Below are 22,282 nucleotides of genomic sequence, written 5' to 3' on the forward strand. Positions count from 1 at the left end.
GGAAAACTGGAAAAGAGTCAGTGATAGAGAACAAGAAACAGAAGGAAAGAAAGAGGAAGAAAGAGTGACAAGGGTGGGACCACAGAAGAATGAAAGAGGAAGGGAGGGGAAAATAGCGAGAGAGAGAGAGACAGGGGGGAGAGAGAGAGAGAGAGAGTGACAAGGGATGGACCACGGAAAAATGAGAGAGAGAGCTAGGGAGACAGAGAGAAGGAGAGACAGAGAATGAGTGACAAGAAACGGACCTCGGAAAGGGGGGTGAGGAGAGAGGGGGGAAATGGTGAAAGAGGGAGGGACTACAGAAGAATGGTAGAGAGGACGACGAGGCGGGGGAGGGGTTTGGGTGTAGGGGATTATAGAGAGAGGCAGGCAAAATTAAGAAACCCAGTGAAAGCAAAAATATTGAGATTAAACAAGAGAGTATACGCATTGGGGGCGGGGTGGGACCGTTGAGGGAAAGACGCATTGACATGTGTTGGGGAGATGGGGCTCCAGCAGAATGTTTAAATAGATGAATAAAGCATAACCACACTAAAGTGAATGAATCGAGATAATTTGTAAACAAGCCCGGCTTTGAAAGTGGTGCTGGCTTGAGTCCCTGCCGCAGCGAAAGTGAAAGCACTTATGTTTCAAATTAACGTAGACGGGGCGGAGGAGCATTGAGAGAGCGCTGAAAGCTGGCCACTGAAAGGAAAATGAAGCTGACGTGAAGGGATTGGGAGAAGGGAGTGGGTAGGGAAGGGGATTCACGCACTGCAAGGCTTAATGAGCCATTACAGAAAACCAGATGGTAGCTGTGCACGTCCACACATACGTAACCTCACACTTGAGGTCAGCACAAGCCTTTGGTGGCACTTTGAAAACCCAGTTACTAAATGTCTTGACAGGGCAGCGCATGCGGTTGTTCAGGCGAGACCTAAAAAGGGGGTGCTTGTGGAAAACCTTGCACCCTGTGGCAGGCACCCCATGATGCTTGCCACACCATGCATGGTTGGAAATAGGGAACCCATGGGCCCCAACCAACGGCCTCGGGATGAAGGGGGGCCAGTTACGTGCTCTAAAAGTCGGATTCCAACAGCAGTTCCGTGTCGGACGAACCGAGTCGGAAAGGCTGTTTGAATCTGACATCGTAATAGCTTGGTCGGAAACACGGTACATTAAGCTGTACGAGTTGGCTCCGACTGACTTGGTTTCTCCGAATGCCAATTTGAACCGAGTCAGAAAGACCAAACGGTTACCTTTCTTCTTAATCTGTTGGTCGGAAATGTTTCCGAGTCAGTCGGAAACAAGTATTTCGAGATGGGTCCCGACAAACCGAATGCCGTTCGGAGACTTACCGGCTGACATAATAATGAGCCCCTAGGTGTCAAAAGAAAATCCAGAACATTAAAGAATCATTTAGTCTTGCAAATAAATAAATACAATATAATTTGAGAGGTTTAGGCCTTATCTCTTAGGCCTAAATTGTGCTCTTTTTCACCAGGCAGGCAATTCTCTAGTGTAGGTTAAGGGAGATATGCCATTGTCCATATTTTTATACTTGTTTTATTCTCAAATGTATCCCTTAAACTTGCCAAAAAAGACATGTGGGCTATTTACCACTTGTAATGGAAAAATACAAAAAATTGTGACTTAGTGGGTGTCAACCGTTTCAAAGTATCCAAATTAGCCTCTCTTGGAATCATTTTAGTGATCCTTTTCTAAACTCCCTATTAAAAGTATTTAAGGTTAAAACTCCTGCTTCAGTAAAATAGAATGTACACCTTCCAAGCATAAATTCAACTCTTTTCTAACTGTAGTTGGCACCTGTGCTCAGAAAATGGCTTTGGCCATCAGCCCCTGAAGAAGTAACCTCTGAATGCCTAACTCAGGTGCTTGCACTTCACGTTCACATAGTTTATTGAACAAACACATGTGAATGTTCATTCTTCATATCCGCAGATGTTGGTCGTATGTTGGTGACTTACAAACCGGACAAAGCCTGTCTATCGGTGAAAGATGTGACTATAAGTCCATTGTTGAACATGAACTCCTTCATGCACTTGGATTCTACCATGAACACTCAAGGACTGACCGTGATGACTATGTCAATATTTGGTGGGATGAAATCATTGATGGTAAGTAGTGCATTACCCTTGCTTTGGAACAAGTCATCAGAAAGGTGTAGCCATGGAAAACTGCCTGTGGTGAGTCTCAGAGAATTTGTTTCCCTTCCATATTGCGCATATCAATGTGATAATTCATGACATTTTGCTGATTGGCTTCCCCTGAACGGGATGGAAAAAGGGTGAAGGCAAGCAGTCATCAAACCATTATAGGTAGTTTGGCAGGTTTGCATGGTTCATGGATGTAGCTGGACCACATTTTGCTAGCAGAGGAAATCTATGTGAATTGCAGAGAACGGTTGAAATACCTCCCTTTCTTTTATTGGCCAACATAGCAGATTTGGGTTTTCTTGACCTAAATTTGCTCCTCAATTTAGAATAATGGTTGATGTCACTGTTTTGAAATTTGCCATTTTTTTCACCCAGGCCTACCTGCCATCCTGGAGGACAGAATGAGTTTCCACAAGATTTGTAGTCATAAGTAAATGGTTTTGTACCTCTAGCTTGTCCTGTGACACGATAAGTATGTCATCCAGGTAAAGGATTTACCTCCTTTCTCTCTCTCTGAGATGAGTAACCACTGGACGAAGTACTTTAGTGAAACACCACAGGACCGAGGACAGCCCAAAAGGGAGGCAAAGGAATTGGTAAAGTATGCCCCTCCATCTGAAAGTGAGATATTTTTGTCTGTCCTTGTCCATGTGAATCGTGAAGTAGGTGTCTTTGAGGTCTAGTTTTACTAGCTAATCTCCGAACTGTAGGATGTCTCTCACCAGGTGAATACCTTCCATTTTGAAATGCCTGTAAGTTAAAAATATGGTCAGTTATCTCAGATTCATGACTGGGCGCCAACCCTTGTCCTTTTTATTTACCAGAAAGATTTTACTTAAAAAACCCTGTGTAGTGTCCTATTTGGCTACAATTGCTAGAGCACCCTTGCTTAACATTTGAGTTATCTCTATGTCTATAAGAGACATCTTCGCTTCTTCAAAATCTAATTCCATCGGTTTCCTGACTTGATGGGGTGTTTGCCAAAAATCTATTTTGAAGCTGGTAACTGTTTCTAAAACCCAGGGGTCATGAGTTATCAATTTCCAATTCTGGGTAAAGAGTTTTAGTCTTCCCTCCACTTTTAGTATTGGTGAAGAAGAAGAGGTGCTCACCTTAATAACCTTGAGTGGAGGCTCTTGCTCTTCCTCATAATGTTTTTTTTTTAAGTTTTGAAAAACCTTTATTGAAGACCAACATTAGTTATACATCTCAGCTTACTGCCTACAACCGCTGTCGGGCCGGCATAGCGACATTACAAATGAGTAAGGTGGGTGTAATAGGGGGGTAGGGGAATAGCCGTCTACAACCCTTCCAGGCCGGCTGCGTTAGCTGGAGTGTTTGGCTGTGAAGGCAGGAATATCATTGCGTTCATATATTGTAAGCTAAACAGTAACAAAGAACTGAGGCATCGTCAGGTAACCAGTTCCACTTTTGTATTGTAAGCTAAAGAGATGTAACCACAAGTATGGGGTATTTTGGCCTATAAATAAATAAGGAGACAGTGACCCATGACGTCCCGTGTTTACTAGTGAGTGATAAGTGCGTGTCCTAAGGTGGGGGGGGGGTACCGTCACGGAGCGAATGATGTACCTCATGAGGCTTCCACATTATTGTCTGTAGCATGTTCCAATAAATAAGTTAGCAGCAGGCCCCAGATGTCTCTTGGGCGTGATGAGGGGGGTTGGAGTTCTGCATAGGTATGTAGCTGCTCTTGGCAATATGTAAGATCCCGGAGCCAGTCCTTAAATTTCGGCGCTCTCCCTCTTCCCCATTTACAGGCAATTTTCCTTCTGGCGAGTAGTACCGCTATGGAGGTGTATTTTCACATTTTTGCGGCAATAGGTTCAGTTAGCCTAACAAGGCAGTATAGGGGTCTGTAGAGACATGCAGGCCTGTCATGAGATCCAATGCAGCGAGTACTTCTACCCAATAGCATTGTATAGGTGGGCAATCCCAGGCTAAGTGTTAAAAGTCAGTCCCTTTCCTTCCGCAGCGGTTGCAACGGTATTTGTCACAAAGCTTTAACATGTACAGTCGAGCTGGTGTATAGTATAAACAATGTATGTATTTGTAATGTATAATTCTGAATCTGCTGCTAGCGGAAATTTCCTCTGTATATATATAGCAATATGTCCACTGTTCGTCAGTTATGGGGTGGCCGAGTTCTTCCTCCCATTTGCTCTGGGCTGATGGTGGGTCATATTCTCTGTTTTTTTGTACAGCTCCGTACAGTTTCGAGAGTACGTGTGCAGGGGCGTCTTGTTGCAGCAGTGCATGTAGCGGGGAGAAGTGTGGCTCAGGGGTTAGAGGCGGCAGACCCGGAAGCTGAGATCGGCCCTGGACCAGGGTTCAATTCCCCGCCTCGGCGGGTCTTGGGCTAATAAATTCCACGGACTCGATAATTCTTGCTCCGGTGCCTTCTCGACTCACGGGTTCACACTCTGCAACTCTGGGCAATAGCTTGCTTAATCTCCACAACGGCCTCTCGCGGCGGGATGCCTGGCTTTCACCTTGTGGATACCCTGCCGGGGTTATCTCACAGGGGAATACCAGGACGGGTTCCCTAAGCAAGCGCTTAGATACCGACCTCGGTCAGTGATTTGCGCTATATAAATACATGTACATTTACATTTACATCACTGGAGGTTCCAGGGGAAAGTGGGTGTAGCGGCTTTAATGTCCTGTCGGAGTCTGATGTAGTAAAAGCGTTCTAAGGGAGTGGAATTTATATTTTAAAAAAATTTGTCGCTGGTGCTAAACTTCCGATTGGTATAAAGGTTTCCCCATGTGTGTAGAGAGAGCTTGCGGAGGAGCTGGCAGCAGCCGCCCTCCTGCGTGACCGTGAGGTCCTGCAGCCCGAAAAGGGGCAGGGAGAGGAGAGTATAGTAGTGGGCAGTGAGTTGATTTGGCTAGGTCGTGCCATGCGCTGACGGTACATTGAACGGTGGTAGATGCAATATTTCTGGGGACAGCGGGGCTTCTCAGATAGGCTGTGCTAGGGACGTGGTGCATGTAGCCATTTTCAATCTCCAGGTAAGGCATGAAGGGGGGGGTTCATCCAGTATGTAGCATAATGTGCCTGTGCGCAGCTAAAATATAGTTCAATGTCTGGTATCGAGAACCCACCCGCGTTGAAGAGGCGTGTAAGTATGTCCCATTTGAGCCTGGCTTGTTTCCCTCCCCTTAGTAGTCGTATAAGTTGAATCTTGATGGCAGAGAAAAAGTGACGACTGGGGGCATATGGAGGATTTAATAAAATTTTCACCAAAGAGGAGGCCATGGTATGGTTTGTGTCTTCCTTGAATGCAAGATCTGCTAACTTGGGGTTCATTCTTACCAGGACGTCCTTCCGTCTCTCCATTAAGAGGTTTGCATTTGTGTTACCTAGCATGCAAAAGGCCCTTTGCGCCCACCCTTTTAATAAGTCAATGTTTACTGGAATATTTTTACCCCTGGCATCTTCGTTCATGTCCAAGATGCGTGTTAGGGGACCTAGGATATCTAGGAGCTTATCCTGAGACTGTTTCCGGCACCTCTCCATGGCCCTAGGGTCTTTGCCATATTTAAACAGGAAACTTATGATCGCAGGATCATACATTGACTGATGATGGGAGCAGTGGGTCTGCCAAGGCGAAACAGCTGTAGCACATGTGGTGGGACATCTGCTTCCTCCCATCTGGGCACTGTGATGCGGTACTCTGGTATGCCAAAGGAAGAGTTGGCACAGGTTCATCTTCCTCCTTGGTCGCAGAAGCTAGTGCTCAGGGGAATCTTTGTTGATGGTCTTGGGTTTAACAGGGTGGTTGGGAGCTCTTTGGCCGGCTCCAGACACACACTGTTTGGCAAACTAGTTCCTCTGGGTCGCTCTGCTTCAAAATTCAATGAATGAGTTTCTCCTCTTCGGGCAGACAGCTCCTGTAGGATAGGGCACTTTCGCCCCTGTCAAAAGGAAGGCAGGCTCCCGAGTAGAAGTAGGTAGCGGTAGGAGGTAGTAGGATCATTTGCATAATTGGCTTTCAGATAATTACGCCGACTTTTTGCAAAAATATATTATTATGCATAATTATGCAAAATGCAGATTTGTCATGTTGAGATATATTTTAATATTATAAACAAAGGCGCATTTCACACTAAAACAATAGCGCCCAAATCAGAAAAGCACAGTAATAAACAGTCACTCACATTCTATTGTTCCTGTGCGTTTGTGGATTTTTTTTTACAGTGAATGGCACATAATGCAAAGTTATGTAATGGCTTAATTCACATAAAAAGAGTAACACAAAATGATTGCAATAATACCGGCAGGCCCACTTCTCCTCCAGGAAGATGTGCAGTTTCAGGCGATATCAACTTGTCCGTGGGAGAATCGCTATCAGTGATACTGGTCATGGGTCATAACATCACAGCATCACTTAAAGTTCTTTGTGGAGCACCTACATCCTTGGCCAGTGGAGCAGCCTGGAACTGGATCCAAGTGGGATGTTATGGGTCCCACTTTTAAACAGAGTTTCCAGGCAAGGGATGCGGATCCAGTGTCTCCAGTTCAGGGACACGTCATTGTGCAAGATGATCATTCTGACAGTAGGCAATGTAGATCTTGGCTCTAAGCAGGAGTACCCATCAAAAGAGCAAAATGGATGTAAAGCTCTTCACTTCGCTGTCTTGAACCCTCTTTTGTGATTCACTCAAAGGAATCAAAAGGGCCAGTCCCTGCCTAGATATGTCTCTCCTTCTAACAATTGAATCTGCTAACTAACCCAAATACCAATGCTTAGGACAGACTGATCAGCAAACCTGAATTAAATAGGCCTCTTTGAATTTCTAAGGGCAGCCATATCTTCACCCGGCCATGCTTCAGGGTAATGGGTTACAATCTCCAGCTCAGAAATGCAGGCAGAACACTTCCACTTTCTGGGGACGCTGTATATACACTTTTATACCTCCATCCTGTGCCATATAAAACCAACATGGGGTCCAATTAGTAGGCCAAGTACACTCAACTTGCACTCAACACACACACAGATGTCTGCACAAGTGAAACTCTTACATGAGCTGGCCTATGGGCATCGTGTTGAGTTCTGGAAAAAGGAAAAAGGCCTGCATAATCACACAAAAAGCTAGTAAATGACCTGTACATTGCATAATTTGTATGAACCAGCACAACCTACAGAAAAAACACACAATAAAAACTAAAGATACAAAAATACCTAAATATTGGTTCAAGTAATACAAACCAGATGGGACCGGAACTTGGCTGATCGAGGGCAAAGGTTGATGCAACAGTTCAATGCCTTGCTGCGTGAAATCCATTATGAGCAATGTGTGTGTAGGTGGGCGGTTTTATATCATCCTAAAGGTATTGTTGTCAAAATAACAATAAAGAAATTCTGGTGCATCATTTAAAATAAAAATGTATATGGAGTAATAATTACAAAGAAAACACAGTTCAAAAGTGATTAGTGTTAGAAATTATTTAACTGTGCAGGAAATATATTGGGCCAAATGCAATAGAGAATGTGTGGTGGTATATAGACATTGCTAGCCAGGGTGGCATTGTAGAAGATCAGTAACAATAGTGTTGTCTGCCATTTATCTTGTGGCTTAAATACTGTGCAGAATAATATTGCTCCTTTGGGCGTATGAAGATTTGTTTAACTTCAATTGGAACATTTCTTTTGGGCGATATTTTTTGACAGATTATGTTTAGGACTGATATTCTGGTTTCAACCCATTAGACCGATTGATAAACAGGATTACTAGACTCAGCATACCAGGGCAACAAGCCCATGAACCGACTAGCTGACTAGAACCTCAGATATAGTTAATGAATGCTAACTTGGATGGGATTGCTCAGAAAGTTTTTTTGCATAAATGTATGAAACTGTGTTTTGATCTTCGCTTTTGCCCTGGGGCACACACATTGGTGTATATTACAACAGGCACAGGTGAAACCCCCACACAGGTGTAAGCTACAATTGTTAAACTTATTTGTGACAGTTTACTAGTCAGATATGCTGTGCTTATTTTGATCCGGTGATTGCCATTGGGGCCGATGGGTTCTCAATCCAGGTGTTCAGTACTCATTTATCCCCATCAGACTTTCCCAAGACCAAGAGAATATGAGACAAACAAATGGAAGAAGTTGGAAGAGAAAGACGGGATTGAAATCAATCTCACAGGGACAAAGCAGAATCCTGCATAAGCGAAATAAAGAGGTAGGGAGTGGGTGATAGTTGATTAACCTCTTCAATGCTCATGACAGCTCCCGACCTTCATGAGTCATGGTGGACGTGTGCTGATGACAGCCGGGAGCCGTCATGAACACGCCCGCGATCGGAATGCTCAGCACTGAGGTGGAATTCGCGCCGCAGTGATGAGGTTATAGAGACATGAGGTGGACTCTAGACTATGCCTCCTTGATATTCGGCACGCCTACATTAATAGTGCTGGCTGTGGTCTTCTGAGCAGATCTTTGGACACTGGTACTCAATCTTTTACAAATTAAGCACTGCATACTACTAGACTGGAACTCGCTCTGTTAGGAAAATACATTCAATTATATTATTGCAGAGCTCACTTCCACCTATTTTGCTTATTGTACCATGAGATGCAGGATACATTAATTAAAAAATGTTCAACATAACTTTTCTTCATTCTATTTTGAGGGAGATACCTAACATTCTTCCCCTTCCTTCAGACCCTCTTCGAAATTGGAGCTAATTGCTGTGCTTTTCCACACTTTCAGCACCACTTCCTTCTGGATCTCTTATATTTTGCTTGTACCCACTGACAAATCACCAAATCCATATGCCCTGGGATGTAATCAGTCACTTAGTGCATTATTTTACTAAAATATGGCAAACTTTGACCCTCGTGTAAGTTTTGCTTGTGCATGTTTTTAAATTACACCTGTTTGGTGTGTTTACTAATCAGTCCTATTAACACCTTGCCTGCGGCGCGAATTCCACCGCGGTGCTGAACATTACAATCGCGAGCGTGGCTCGGAAGGCCCCCAGACATCGGGGGCACACGCCCACCATGACTCATGATGGCCGGGGGCAGTCTTGAGAATGGAAGGGTTAAGTTTAAATAATTTACATCAGCCATAGGGAACAATTCTAGGTGGATGGGATGAATTAAAAGTACAATTAAGGCTGTTTTCCATCTATAGGCTTGTCTAGTTCATGTATAAAGTAGAGAACACCAGTTCCAGATTAGGGAATTGTGACATGTGATAACTTAACTTTTTAAATGCCCTTTTCTCTCACTTATATTTTTGCCTAACATTTCTTTTCTTCCCACAACCTCCTGTAAACACTCGTTGATGGGTGCTCCATTTCATTCTTTCTGCAGCAGTTATGCCTGGACCTTTCCGGTCTAAATTAAGTACACAGATAAGTGTGGGAAAACGCTGAAAATGTTCACAAGTGTTTAAAAATTACTTCTGAGTGGTTATGCACCACATTTGTATTTGATATCCCTGACCACTCCTCTGACCCCTGACCATGGCCTGAAATGACACTTGAAAAAATGTAAGACTGTGAATTACAGATTCATACTTAAGTTACACACTCTTACTTTGATTTCTTCTACCCTAGTAAAGTACAGTGTAACTTACACAAGTTAGAGGCAAAAGTCAGTTGCACAGAAGAATATGTCCTTTCTAAAAAGAGGCCATAAATTAGAACTCACTGGGTGTTTACCACGTTTGTCTGAGGATTCCATGGCACTGCTTTCACATATACCGAGTAAGCCAAGTAAGCCAAGTAAGCCAAGTTTAAAAACGTAACTCCATATCCTACTCATATCTGAGTAGATAAGTTTGGTGCATTGCCTATGGATTACCATCTGTGTCTAGCTCTGTGGATCAGAAGTAAATGACACAGCTGTAAATTCTGACTTTTTTCCAGATCTACCACAAATCTTCAGCAGAATAAAATCCGATGTTACTAGGGACCACCAGATTTTGTCAAATGTAGGAAAGTTTGGTAAAAATATACTGACACTTATCTGTTTTCAGGTTATGCATATGCCTTCGACAAGTTTGATGATGATTTTATTTCTGACCTCAACACGCCATACGACTACGACTCAGTTATGCATTACGGGCCGTTGTCTTTTAACAAAAATAACAACGTTGCCACAATTACAACGAAAATACCTGCATTCAACGACATCATTGGGCAGCGACTGGATCTCAGCAAGATTGATTTGGAGAGGTTGAACCGAATGTACAACTGCAGTAAGTTGGTTCTACAATGCCAAAATATTTTTCTGTACAAATCTGGGTCAGTACAAACAATGTCACAATCAATCCTAGAAAAGATGTTAAGGTCAGTATAGAAGACAGAGAACACAAAACAATTTAAACGTCAATCTTCATAGAAGCTACACAGTACAGTGTAAGGAAAGATGTCCTATCGTTGAACTGATAGTATAAAAACAAAGATATATGGGATTCAAGAATCTGCATATGGAGGACAAATGTATGATGTTCATGAACCTGCCTACACCACAAAGATTCTCAACTCTGCATGTATCTCAAGGATTCACAGGATTCATGAATGAGGGTACACTACAAAGGTTAGTTGGATTTGGGACTATGCCTACCACACATTGGAATGCACCTGCCTATGTAAGTTAGCGAATGTGTTGCTTGGCAAAGAGAATGTAGGCAAAAATGGTTTTAGGTTTGCAGCTTGGGTGTTCAAAGTCGGTCAGAAAGGCCTTTTAATACCAGAATGTCAGGATAGCACCATAAGATAAATTTACATACATTGATGCTGAATTGAGATCATTTACATAGTTAATGGATTACCTGGTATGGAATTATTCTCTCCTGGCCTATGTAATGCATGCTTGTTTTATTTCCCATTCAGCCATTATGTAAAGAAGTGTTAGTACGATCTGTGAATTAGACAACACTTGTTTCAATTTACTTTATTGGGTTGCATTTATTAAAAATGTCATGCCGATTGGCAGAGATACTAAATTAAGTGAAAGCTGTGTTGATAATGGTACAATTCAATGTTCAAGGAAAATAGAGCAACCCTGTGTGTTACCTGGTCAATTTAACTAGACCAATGAGTTCAAAGTATATGGGCAGTGTGTTGTGGGGTTAAGTTCTCATGGCTACTAGGGTTTCTATGCAGTATCTAGATCTTCGTGGGAATGATTAGCACAGGAAGAAACTGAAAAAACTAAAGTATATATAAAAGGTGCAATTTATTGGGTACCTCCCTTTCCAGGGTTACATTCTAAATTATAAAAACGTTTAAAAACCATAAAATCAATGTTTATGTAATTTTCAAATAACATCAAAAGCCAAAAGTCACACAATGTACAAAATCATTAAAAAGTCAAAAGACAAAAGTCGACGCGGCGTTTCGGTGGTTGCAAGAATGATTCCACCTTCTTCAGGACGTGTTTTGACTAGGTTAATAACAAAGATCTTTAAATTGGAGACTTTGTTGTTGGCAAGACCACTCTTATATAGTAGTGTGTCCGATCAAATAAAGCAAAACCTTCTTGTTATGGTTGCCTTTTCCATTCTATCGGTACAGAGGAGCCACCGATATTTGATAAGTGGATTATTCTCTTTTGGAGCTTTCTTTGATTCCTTTTTTAATTAGGATCACAGGAAAGAAACGATTTGTTCTTTATTGCTTCCACTTCGGTGTAGAACTCGAAGGGTGGCTTGTTTGGCGCTGTTTATTCTTAGCTGGCTTATTCGGCCTCCCTGCTCCTCTGTATCCGGGTTTCCATCGATAATATTTTACAATTCAATGTTCTAAAGTTAGCACATGGCTCCAAAACAATTACTTTAAGATAATTTTGCAAGACATTTAAAAAATGGAGTTACTGAACTATGAAAATCATGATAAACCTTGTGTCATATTTTAACCTGTGCATGACATCTGTTTTTTGTAACACAGCTTCAACACTCTCCATGTTGGACCAGTGTTCCTTCGAGTTAAGTAACATCTGTGGGATGGTGCGGATGGTACAGGATGGTGCTGAATGGACCCATGTAATTAGCAAACCTGGAGAGGAAGACCATACTTTAGTTGGAGGCTGCAGAGGTAGGCTACGAAGCCTTTTATTTGAGGAACTGTAATGTACGAAATACACAAATACTGATTATAACATAAAAGATGGGTGGAATACATTAAAATGTATACATATTGGTTCAGGAAAAGTCACCTAATTGACACTAACGGCCTGATTATGATTTCGGTTCAAAAGCCATCGACTGACAGTCGGATCCCATCCACCAACTTGGTCGGAAATAATTCGGAAGGGTAACCATTTGGTCATTTCGAACCAGTTCTGACTGGCATTCGGAGAATCTGAGTTGGTCGAAGCCGATTCGTACAGCTCAACCAACAGCGTTTCCGACCAAATGATTAGGATGTCGGTTCCGACAGCCTTTCTGACTAAGTCTGTCAACATGAAAAGGCTGTCTTTGGTGCTCCCTTCCAGGCCCGCCTTTATACGGAGTCCTCTGGTTTGGGGTGGAGGGGGTACCCAAAGGTGCCTGCCACAGGGTGCAAGGATTTCCTCAGACAGCCATTTTCCCCATAGGAGCCTGTGTTGTCGGTCAGCACACAGGCTCATATTGAATTCAATGGGATTCCTTCCGAATGGTGTTCGGATGCATCATAATCGGTCGGGAGAAACCGCCGACCGCAAGTTGGTCGGAACGAAATCTGACGAGGAGTAGGGCTATTAATTTCCGACCAACATCGTAATCAGGCCCTAAATTGCATGAGCTAGCCACAGATGGGTGCACAAACACAATGTTTTAAAAGGCCAATTATGTTCAAAACATGATTTAAGGTATTTAGAGCAATAATGGCCTGTTGGGGATGTGCTGTTCTCAAAGTGTCATATGTAGCAATCTTGTTGCATTAGGAATGAGCCGTAATATTCTCCACATTACCCTCATGGCTATATCTTAAACTTCTTTAAATTTTTGACTGAAGTGTCTTTGTTTCCTTTGAAGATGGGGGATACTTTATGTACTTGGATACCAAGAGTGGTCAACGGGGACAATCTGCCTTACTTGAGTCTCGTATCCTGTACCCGCAGAGGTCCAAAAAGTGCCTCCAATTTTTCTACAAGATGAACGGGAGTCCACAGGATCAGATCATTGTATGGATTAGAAAAGACGATGGGACTGGAAATGTTAGAAGGATGTTAAAATTGATAAGTATAAATGGTAAGATAAATCTATTTTCTTAATTAACACATTTCTGACCTATTTTCCCTACTTGATTCCTACCCCTTGCAGGCAGGATTTTGCACTGTGATTACCACAGCTCCTAAGCATTTGGTATAGCGCAGTTTCAATGGGAAGCTGCATTTTGGTAAATGTTATTATTCCTCATTAAACGTGGAAAAAGCTGTGGAGTCTTCTACCTCTATTTGGCTACATAAATGAGTGTTGCAGTCTTTTAATCTTCTTGTGAGTGCTACAAGCATTCCTTTGTGGAGGAGTGCTGGTATGAATTAGTTTTTGTGTTCATTTTCAATGATGCTTCATTTAGTTTTAAAAATAATTGGTAGAGTACAGAAAGCTTCTCAGAGTACCAGCAACCTCTATGATATTTATGAAAATATACTTCTTTGCATAAGAGATTTGTGAGAAATTAGGTTAGTTGGTAGTAGACAGTGGGGGGACTCCTGTTCAAGCAGCAGCCACAATCTATGTCAGGGTAAACCACAAAAAATCCCTAATTACCCTCTGCTTATCCTTCTGGTAGCTTGGCACAAAAGCAGTCAGCCTTAACTCAGAGTCAATATGTAAAGTATTTATGCAGCACACAAACAGTAATACAGTGAAAACACAACAGTAGAAAAATCCCAAACCAGGCAGCTGAACTTCTGGGAGCAGTGATGGTGCTCGAGTGAGGAGGAGCCGCGTTCTAGTCGCCTGGCCACCAGTGTATGCTGGGAGAAATCCTTGGCGATGCTCGGCAGACCCTGTGCAACGAGGAGAGAGCAGGCTGCAGGCAGCGAAACGAGTTGTATGATCTGCCCAATATCGGCGCTTCAAACCGCGAGATAGCAATACAGCGGCGGATTAAAACATCGAGCAGAACTGAGCTGGAGCCGAACTGCAGGGCGAAGAAGCGGGTTACCAACCCCCTGGCACGGACACTTTACCCCGCTCGATCGAGGTGCCTCGCAGAGAAGCTCTTTTTCAACCTTTTCAACCACTATCCATTTTGCCAGCATAAGCTAATCAGCGCTGCTTTTTCAGTGTTAGCGGCCGTCGGAGGCAATTCTCCCGAGCTGAGGCGGAGGTCTGGCCGTATAACCCGCCGCTATTGGGACCTTATAACTGCTGGCAAAATGACTACGAGGGGTCAAAAATCCAAGACTAAAGCAATAGCACCACGAACGGAGGGGGAGAAGGAGAGCAAACATTCTACCCAGCAGCAGCAACAACAGCAGAAAGGTAAGGGAGACTTGGGGGCTATCAGAAAGACTGCCAAGACTAATTCTGTTACGGGTGCAGGCAGCTCCCCCTCCATTAGCCTCAATTTTACTGTGGTCAAGCCGGCTAACTCAATCAACTTGGAGGGGGGGTTGATGGAAACGATAAGATCACACCCATTTCTAACCCCCAAGTACCCTCTCCTGATCCTGAAATATCTACCCCAAGTGGGGCGCAGACAACACCCATAGTTATTAGGGAGAGTGATAACCGGCCTATGGAAACCGGCCCTAGCGAAACCTCAAGTTTGAACCCTGGTCAGGTGTCCGGTGAGGGAGAAGATATCAGTGCAGGGCTTATTCAGCCTCCAGGCTCTGAACCCAACACTGAAAATTTTTGCTCGGTCACTGACGGATCACTCTCGGAATCAGGCTCTTGTAGAGAGGAGACCTCATCTGCAGAAGGGCAGTCAGAAGATAACGAGTCTGAGGAAGAAAGCCTCCCTAATAAACCTCCTGAACCCGATACCGTACTAAGGAAAAGACACTCCAGGTGAAAGCAAAACCAGCTTAAGTGAGCTCAACACATATTTACTGAGTCTACTTGCTCCTAGTGATGACCACAGAGCCTCCAGCGCATCTAATGCATCCAATACCACCTCACTCCAGAACGTTGACACAGGAAGCGTTGGGGATGGCGAAAATCCTACCCTGGTATCCATACTAAATTCAACCAAGGCATTCCAGGAATAGGTACGGTCTGACAATCTGACCGCTAAGATTGCTTCCAAAAAACTCCAAAGCGGGATGAGAAAACTTAATAAGGCTTGCACATTGGCGATAGGCTAACTATGGTTGAAACCAGGACTGAGATTCTAGAAGGGGAGGTCGCAGAGGCAAAGGAACAAAGGACCTCACACGAGGCATGCCTGGCAGATCTAATGACTAAGCTGGAGGACCAAGAAAATCGGCAGCGCCACAACAACCTGCAACTTCTAGGAATTCCAGAGGGAGTTGAGGGGGAGGACCCTAGAGGTTACATAGTAAAGCTCTTGCAAGCTGCGTTTCCCTCAGAAACTGCCTGGAGCTGGGACTTAGAAATCCAGCGAGCGCACAGGTTCCCCTTCAACTTAAAGCATAAAAGGGGCGATGGCAACTTCAACGACAAACCTAGGGTCTTCCTGGTATTCTTCGGAAACTTCTTTTGAGACAATTGGTCTATGATAAAGCGAGACCCAATGTACAGAAAGAAGCTAATGGGGTCACATTTTTCGCTAAACCGGATTTCTGCCATGCAACGGTGGAGCGCAGATGGAGACTACGGCAACTGATAACCCCGTTCCAACAATTAAGCGCCCAGGTCTATTTAATGAACCCTGCCAGATTAAAAGTAATTATTGAAGGAAAAACGAGGGTCTTTCTATCTGAAATCAAGGCCGAAGAATTTCTAAAAGAAGTTAAAGATAGAAGACGGAAGAATTGAATTGAAACTCTAAGATTGTTTGGTTAGGATACACCGGTAGCTAAGCCACTAAGACATTGGCACATGGGACGTTTCTAATGGGTTTTTGTAAGAATAACCAGGGATTACTTTGTTTTTGCAGATATGGCTGGGTGGCTGGGCCTCACTCGTGATCACTATCAAAACTAGTCATCTCGACTGCTCAATCAGGGAGGGGGGTGGGATGGGGGGCCCCTAAGAGAAACATAAGGGAAAGAAACAGGGACACTAAGAGCACTAATGGCACAAAAGGCACGGAGGATATAAAAACACAAGGGGCGGCATGCTATAAAATACACTTCAGGAAAGTCTTACGCAAGCAAAGGGCAGAGATCGAGAATTGGCAGGATCTTATAGGGTTTGAAACAAATACTAAGATAGGATGACACAGTTATGCAAAATTAAAATTTTGTCTAGCAATATATGTGGCTTAAATGATCAAGCTAAAAGGCAGAAGGTGGCACATGGTTTACGCTCACTTGGTCTGGATCTGATATGCCTTCAGCAAACACATGTGGTGGGGACACAGAAACATCTTCTTTCCTCGCTGGGTTACAAGGTAGTAGCTGCCACCACACAGGGGGCCAAGATAAAAGGAGTAGCAATACTCGCTAGTCACAGACTCAAAATGCAGGTGGATAGAGTAAAGACAGACCCTTTTGGTAGATGGGCTATTGTAGGATGTACTCTTGACTTAAACTGCAAGTTTTCACTATGCTCAATATATGGTAGTAACTTAGATGAGCCAGGGGTCCTAGATTGGGTATCAGGGGAGCTAGCCCACTGGCAAACGCCCATAATATTGTGCGGCGATCTGAACTTAAATCTACCCGTTGGCTGGAGCTCGAACAAGGACTGGAGATATTCAGGGAGGAAGCCAAGGGTGTTTCAATCTCTACTGAATTTACTAAAGACTCATGGCTTACGGGATGTCTGGTCTGAGCTAAGACCTAAACAGGAGGGGTTCACCTTTTTCTCAGCTCCTCACGTAAAACTCACAAGAATAGATTACTTCTTTATCTCTTCATCACTGGTTAGCTCTTCTAGTATAGACATGGTACCCAGATTTATGTCAGACCACAATCCACTAATATTGCAGCTGGATGGCCTAAAAATTGAAAACAAGAGTACAACCTGGTCCTTTGAGAAAGCACTGCTATACAATATCAAATATCAGACACACATGAAGAAGTGGATAGAGGAGTTCTTGGAGATAAACTTAGACTCCGCTCCTTTGATGGTGGTTTGGAACGCTTTCAAGTCCGGGGTCAGGGGGGAGACTTTGAGTTTTTCTGTCAGGAGAAACAAAGTTGAGAGGATTCAGGTTCAGGAATTACAGGAGAAACTAGGGGTAGATGAAACCAGGCTAGTGCAGGCAATAAAAGCAGGATGGAATGTCGAAGAAATTCAACATGCAGTCACTGTTATAAAAGCCGAGATTGCCTCATTTTTTGCTGAAAGAATTGCGTCCAAATGGGCAACAACCAAAGGGAAACTGTATGAATGTGGGGAACATGGCGGACATCAATTGGCACTAACGATTAGACAGCAAACGACTTTAAACGCAATAGCGGAAATTAAGACAATCGCGGACGGCTGACTAAGGATCCCACCGAAATACATAAGGCTTTCAAAGTGTACTATAGTAAACTGTACACAGAGGAGGATGTCAGACCCATAAGTGATCGGAGCTTGAATACTGCAGGCTATTTAGACTCTATAGATACACCTAAATTAAATTCAATTGAACAAGAGCAGCTAGAATTCCCTCCTACCTGGGAGGAGATATATAACGCGATCAAAAGTCTTCCAGACGGAAAGGCTGCCAGCCTTGACTCTATCCCTGCTGAATTCTATAAAATCTTTGAAAGTCAGATTAAGGAGGTATTCTCTTTAGTAGTAGGGTCAATATTCGGAGGCACGTCACCACCTGCTTCTTGGTAACTTGCGAAAATTATCATCTTTGCTAAAAAGGAAAAATCACCTCTAGAAATGGCATCTTATAGACCGATCACTCTAATTAACACTGACTCAAAAATATTCTCCAAAATATTAGCCAACAGGATCTCACAAAACATCCATGAAATTAGGGGCATATTATCAAGGGATTTATCTCTGCTTTTTTGGCTTTAAAAGCCAAGAAAGCAGAGATAAAATTATCTCCCTATCAGCAACAGGGTGCTAACACGCAAATTCGCATGTTAGCACCCTTTTTCACTACGCTTACCTTTGCATCTCTAATGAGATGCAAAGTGGGTGTTCCAGAGCAAAATAATAGGAGAAATGTCGCTAAGCGACATTTCTCCTATTATCAAGCTTCATGCTAACCCTGTTAGAGACAAAAAAAGCAGCGCTAACCACGGTTAGCGCTGCTTTTTTTACACCTGGTATTTTCCTGACTTAGCCATGATATCCTATGGAAGGTGGATATCATGACTAAGTTTGTGAGCCCCTATCATCAAGATAACGCCAAACTTTGAGAGATTATCATTGGTTTTCCAGTGATAATCTCTCATTTGGCAGTTAGCGTGAGGATTTTTATCACTTCCGAGATAAACGTTGCTAATAGCAAGTTATCTCAGCGATAATTTCCGGCGATGCTTAGCGATAAAAAAATTGTTGCAAAGCCTAGTTAGCGTTAAATATTGCTACTCGTTGGTAATATGCCCCTTAGTCTCTAACTGGCAGCATGGGTTTATCCCCAACAAAGGTACCACAGAACATGTCAGGAGAGCAATTATGTTAATGGGTGCAGCAAAGGTACTATTAGATGCTGAGAAAGCATTCGATCAGGTCTCCTGGTTATTTTTGTGGGAGATACTAAAAAGGTCAGGCTTTGGCCCGAATATGCTACAGGCAATTCAGGCATTATACCAAACAGCCAGGGCCCAAATCATGATCAATGGAAATTTGACCAATCCAATTACCATCACTCGGGGCACCCGGCAGGGCTGTCCATGTTCCCCTTTGCTGTTTGCACTGTACATAAACCCACTTATCACAAACATTTTAGCAAACCCAGAGATTAGGCCGGATGTCAGGCAAAGGGTAGAAACTAAAATCATGGCATATGCGGACGACCTGGCAATAATTACACCTGATCCCGAGAAGTCCATCAGGGCCCTGGAATATGAGACACAGGAATTTGGAGAGATACCTGGCTACTCACTAAATAGAACAAAAACCCAGATAATTATAAATGAAAACATAAGCTGGTCCAGCCCCCTAGTAGTTACAAAAGCCAAGTATTTGGGGGTAAGCATCACTGAAAATCTAGACGCAATAGTGGGTAACAACTTGAACCCACTTGCCAAGGATACTAAAAAAGCATTAAAAGAATTGATAATCTACACCTAACAATTGTCGGCCGGAGCAACGTAATAAAGATGACTTGCTTTCCAAAACTACCGTACATTCTTAGAACTATCCCTCTGGAATTCAGTGATGCTGTCCTTCAGCTATTTGAGCAAATTTTCAGCCAGTTCATATGGTCTCACTCTAACATAAGAAGGTCTTACAAATGGCTATCTTTACCAAAAGAAAGAGGTGGTTGGGCGCTACAGAATCTTAAACTCTACTACTGGGCTGTCGTTTTGCAGTATAGCCCTTCGTTCCTGCTCGATTACGACATACAGTCCCATCGCCTTACATAGCTTTAATTGGAGTGAATGCTCGAGGAATACTCTGGAGACAACTCAAATTCGGCTACTTTAACGGGTGTGGTTCAAGTCTTTAATAAATATTTATCGGGTTTTTACCAAAGTACGAAAACTGGTAGGGCTAGGTAGACGAAATTACTACACTCCAATTAACGATAATGCAATACTTCCTGCAATTTTTAAAGGATCATATCTTTATAAATGGTACAACGCGGGGGTTATCAAATTGGGCGATCTGATTAATCAGGAAGGGGTTCGGACCTTTCAGGACATTAAAATACGGTTTCAGATAGAAGAGAGTCAACTATTTCAATACTATGCGATTAAAAGTTTCTTGGATCACAAGACCGGTGGACCGGCTGGATTCAAGAAAAATGATATCATGGATAGACTGCGCTCAAATAATCCGCCATAGGATAGGAACTATCTACTCCAGTTTTAATGATAAAATGCCCGATGATTTAAAAAGGATTGGGCTGAAATGGCAAACAAAACTGAATATGGAGTCAAATATTTTCACATTTGCTCTGGATCTGTCCCAAAAGTTTTTACTTTCCACTAAACTGTAGGCACAGTTTTATAAAATGGCTTTTTTCTTATACATTACACCGGGCAGGATAGCTAAATGGGGGAATGGGGCGGGGACTGTATGCCCTCGATGTCAAGAATATTCAGCAGATCAGACGCATATGTTTGCCACCTGTACAAAACTTAATCCACTCATTCAGCAAATTCAATTCTTTGTAGGGGCGGTTTTAGAGCAAAGGATACAATTCACCCCTGCTGAATTACTGTTAGGGTATGACGGCAGCACTAGACCAGGGAGACCATTTATCTTTGTAGCTATGACTATTTACAGAATTTGTATCACAGCACACTGGAAAGACCCTAACCCGCCCTCATTTACACAGTGGCAGGCCAGACTACTGGCGACTTATAAACTGGAAAAGGCAATTTATGCAAAAAGAGGGAAAAAAGGCTAGGGAGAAGGGCCTGGCGCTCTGGGAACAGCTAGTGAAATGGGCAGATGGTACAAAAAGTTGAATTAAGCCGCATGCTGGCAAAAATGTTCTTTTCTTCTACCTGCTTTGGAGCATTATGTAGTAGCTTGGCATTAGGAAATGTTTGCTTTTCTCCCTTGTTTTTTTTTACTCCCTACGTTTAAATTTTCTCCCGTTTATTGTTTGTAAACATAAGAGGGAACGATTGTAAGCAAATGTTGCGAGTTGGTGCCGGGGGGGGAGGGCACCAAAGGAGTGACAAATCCTTTGTTTAAGGACAGAGCACATCCTATTCTGTTGCAAGGGGCCACTGTGCTCAGCTCTACCCCCATCCTGCTAATTGATGGCCATCCAGGCTCACCTAATCCCTCTATTGTGTGGCTGTCTGTGAGGAGTAAACAAAGTCCAGCTTCTCAAAACACCTAATCATTTGGCCCAAGAACAGGCTGCAGGCACGGATTGGCTTGGAACAGGAAATTGCCAACTTTCCAAAAGTAGCAAAATTGTAACTAAAAATCTGATTTTAAGATTGCATTTTCTCAGACACCAACCATAAAAAGCTTGCCTGTTCCCAATCAAATGTTACCCCTTTTTAAATGTAATAAGGCAGCCCAATGTTATCCTAATGGAGAGGTAGGACTCACAGTGGTAAAATGTGAATGTAAGAGTTTTTCCCTGCACTGTGACTGCACAAAGAACGTTTGGAGTAGTCCCAAAAATCTGTAAGAGTTTTTTTATAGAGGTATCCTATCAGCAACATTTGAGTTGGTCAATAAGATGAAAAAGTGGATTTGCAAATGCACAATTTTTGATTTTACTTCTCCATAGAACAAAATCTGTGTGGAAAAAATGCCTTTCACCTACACCTTATAATAGAGATGACTAAGGGAATTTTTGACCTGAGAAACTACTAACTAATTATTAAACATTTGTGAATAACTGCAAACAATATTTGGGTGTTCACCTCATTTTTCAGCGGCATGAGATTTTTTATAATGCCTCTTTCCCAACTCTAACTCAAATTTCTGAAACTGAGATAATTTACTGACTAAATCTTGAATATATGGCATTTTTGCTTTTCCGAATGAATATGGCCAGACCTTAGGATGGAAAACATTAGTGCAATACAAAAGTGAAAATCTTAAGGCACCATGCAAAAAAACATTAAATGCAAACTCTGTTGTCATACGAAACAACTAAGATCTTTTTCAATAGCCTCATTCAGTTGTTCAGTCTCATTTTATGTGCATGAGAGCTTTTTTTTATTTTAATTTTTTATTATATATTCCCAGATATTTACTCACAATACAATATACTATTAGGTTTTTCAGAGTAAACAAGTTATTACATGCAAAGTAACAATATCCATATATATAAGCTCAGCAGTAATATTTGATAGGCTTTATACTTAAAAATAAAACAGCAAAATCCTAGTTTGATTAAATGAGATACAGGTAGAAAAAAAGGAATAAAACTGGAGTATAAGATCCACCTAAGCCTGCACTGAAATTGTTTATCCACTAC

At 42.6% G+C, this 22,282-nt stretch overlaps 1 protein-coding gene across 1 annotated transcript in view; it reads left to right on the forward strand.

The window, feature by feature from the left end:
- The window catches only part of LOC147707018 (meprin A subunit alpha-like), a 131,442-nt gene that overhangs the window by 33,097 nt on the left and 76,063 nt on the right, over positions 1-22,282 (forward strand). Inside the window, exons 7-10 of the mRNA XM_086926244.1 lie at positions 1,942-2,117; positions 10,177-10,398; positions 12,092-12,238; positions 13,162-13,377. Coding sequence (XP_086782370.1) covers positions 1,942-2,117; positions 10,177-10,398; positions 12,092-12,238; positions 13,162-13,377 — 761 coding nt within the window. The remainder of the gene's footprint in view (positions 1-1,941; positions 2,118-10,176; positions 10,399-12,091; positions 12,239-13,161; positions 13,378-22,282) is intronic.

This window comes from Lissotriton vulgaris, chromosome 6 (assembly GCF_964263255.1).
Source record: "Lissotriton vulgaris chromosome 6, aLisVul1.2, whole genome shotgun sequence".
Classification (NCBI taxonomy): domain Eukaryota; kingdom Metazoa; phylum Chordata; class Amphibia; order Caudata; family Salamandridae; genus Lissotriton; species Lissotriton vulgaris.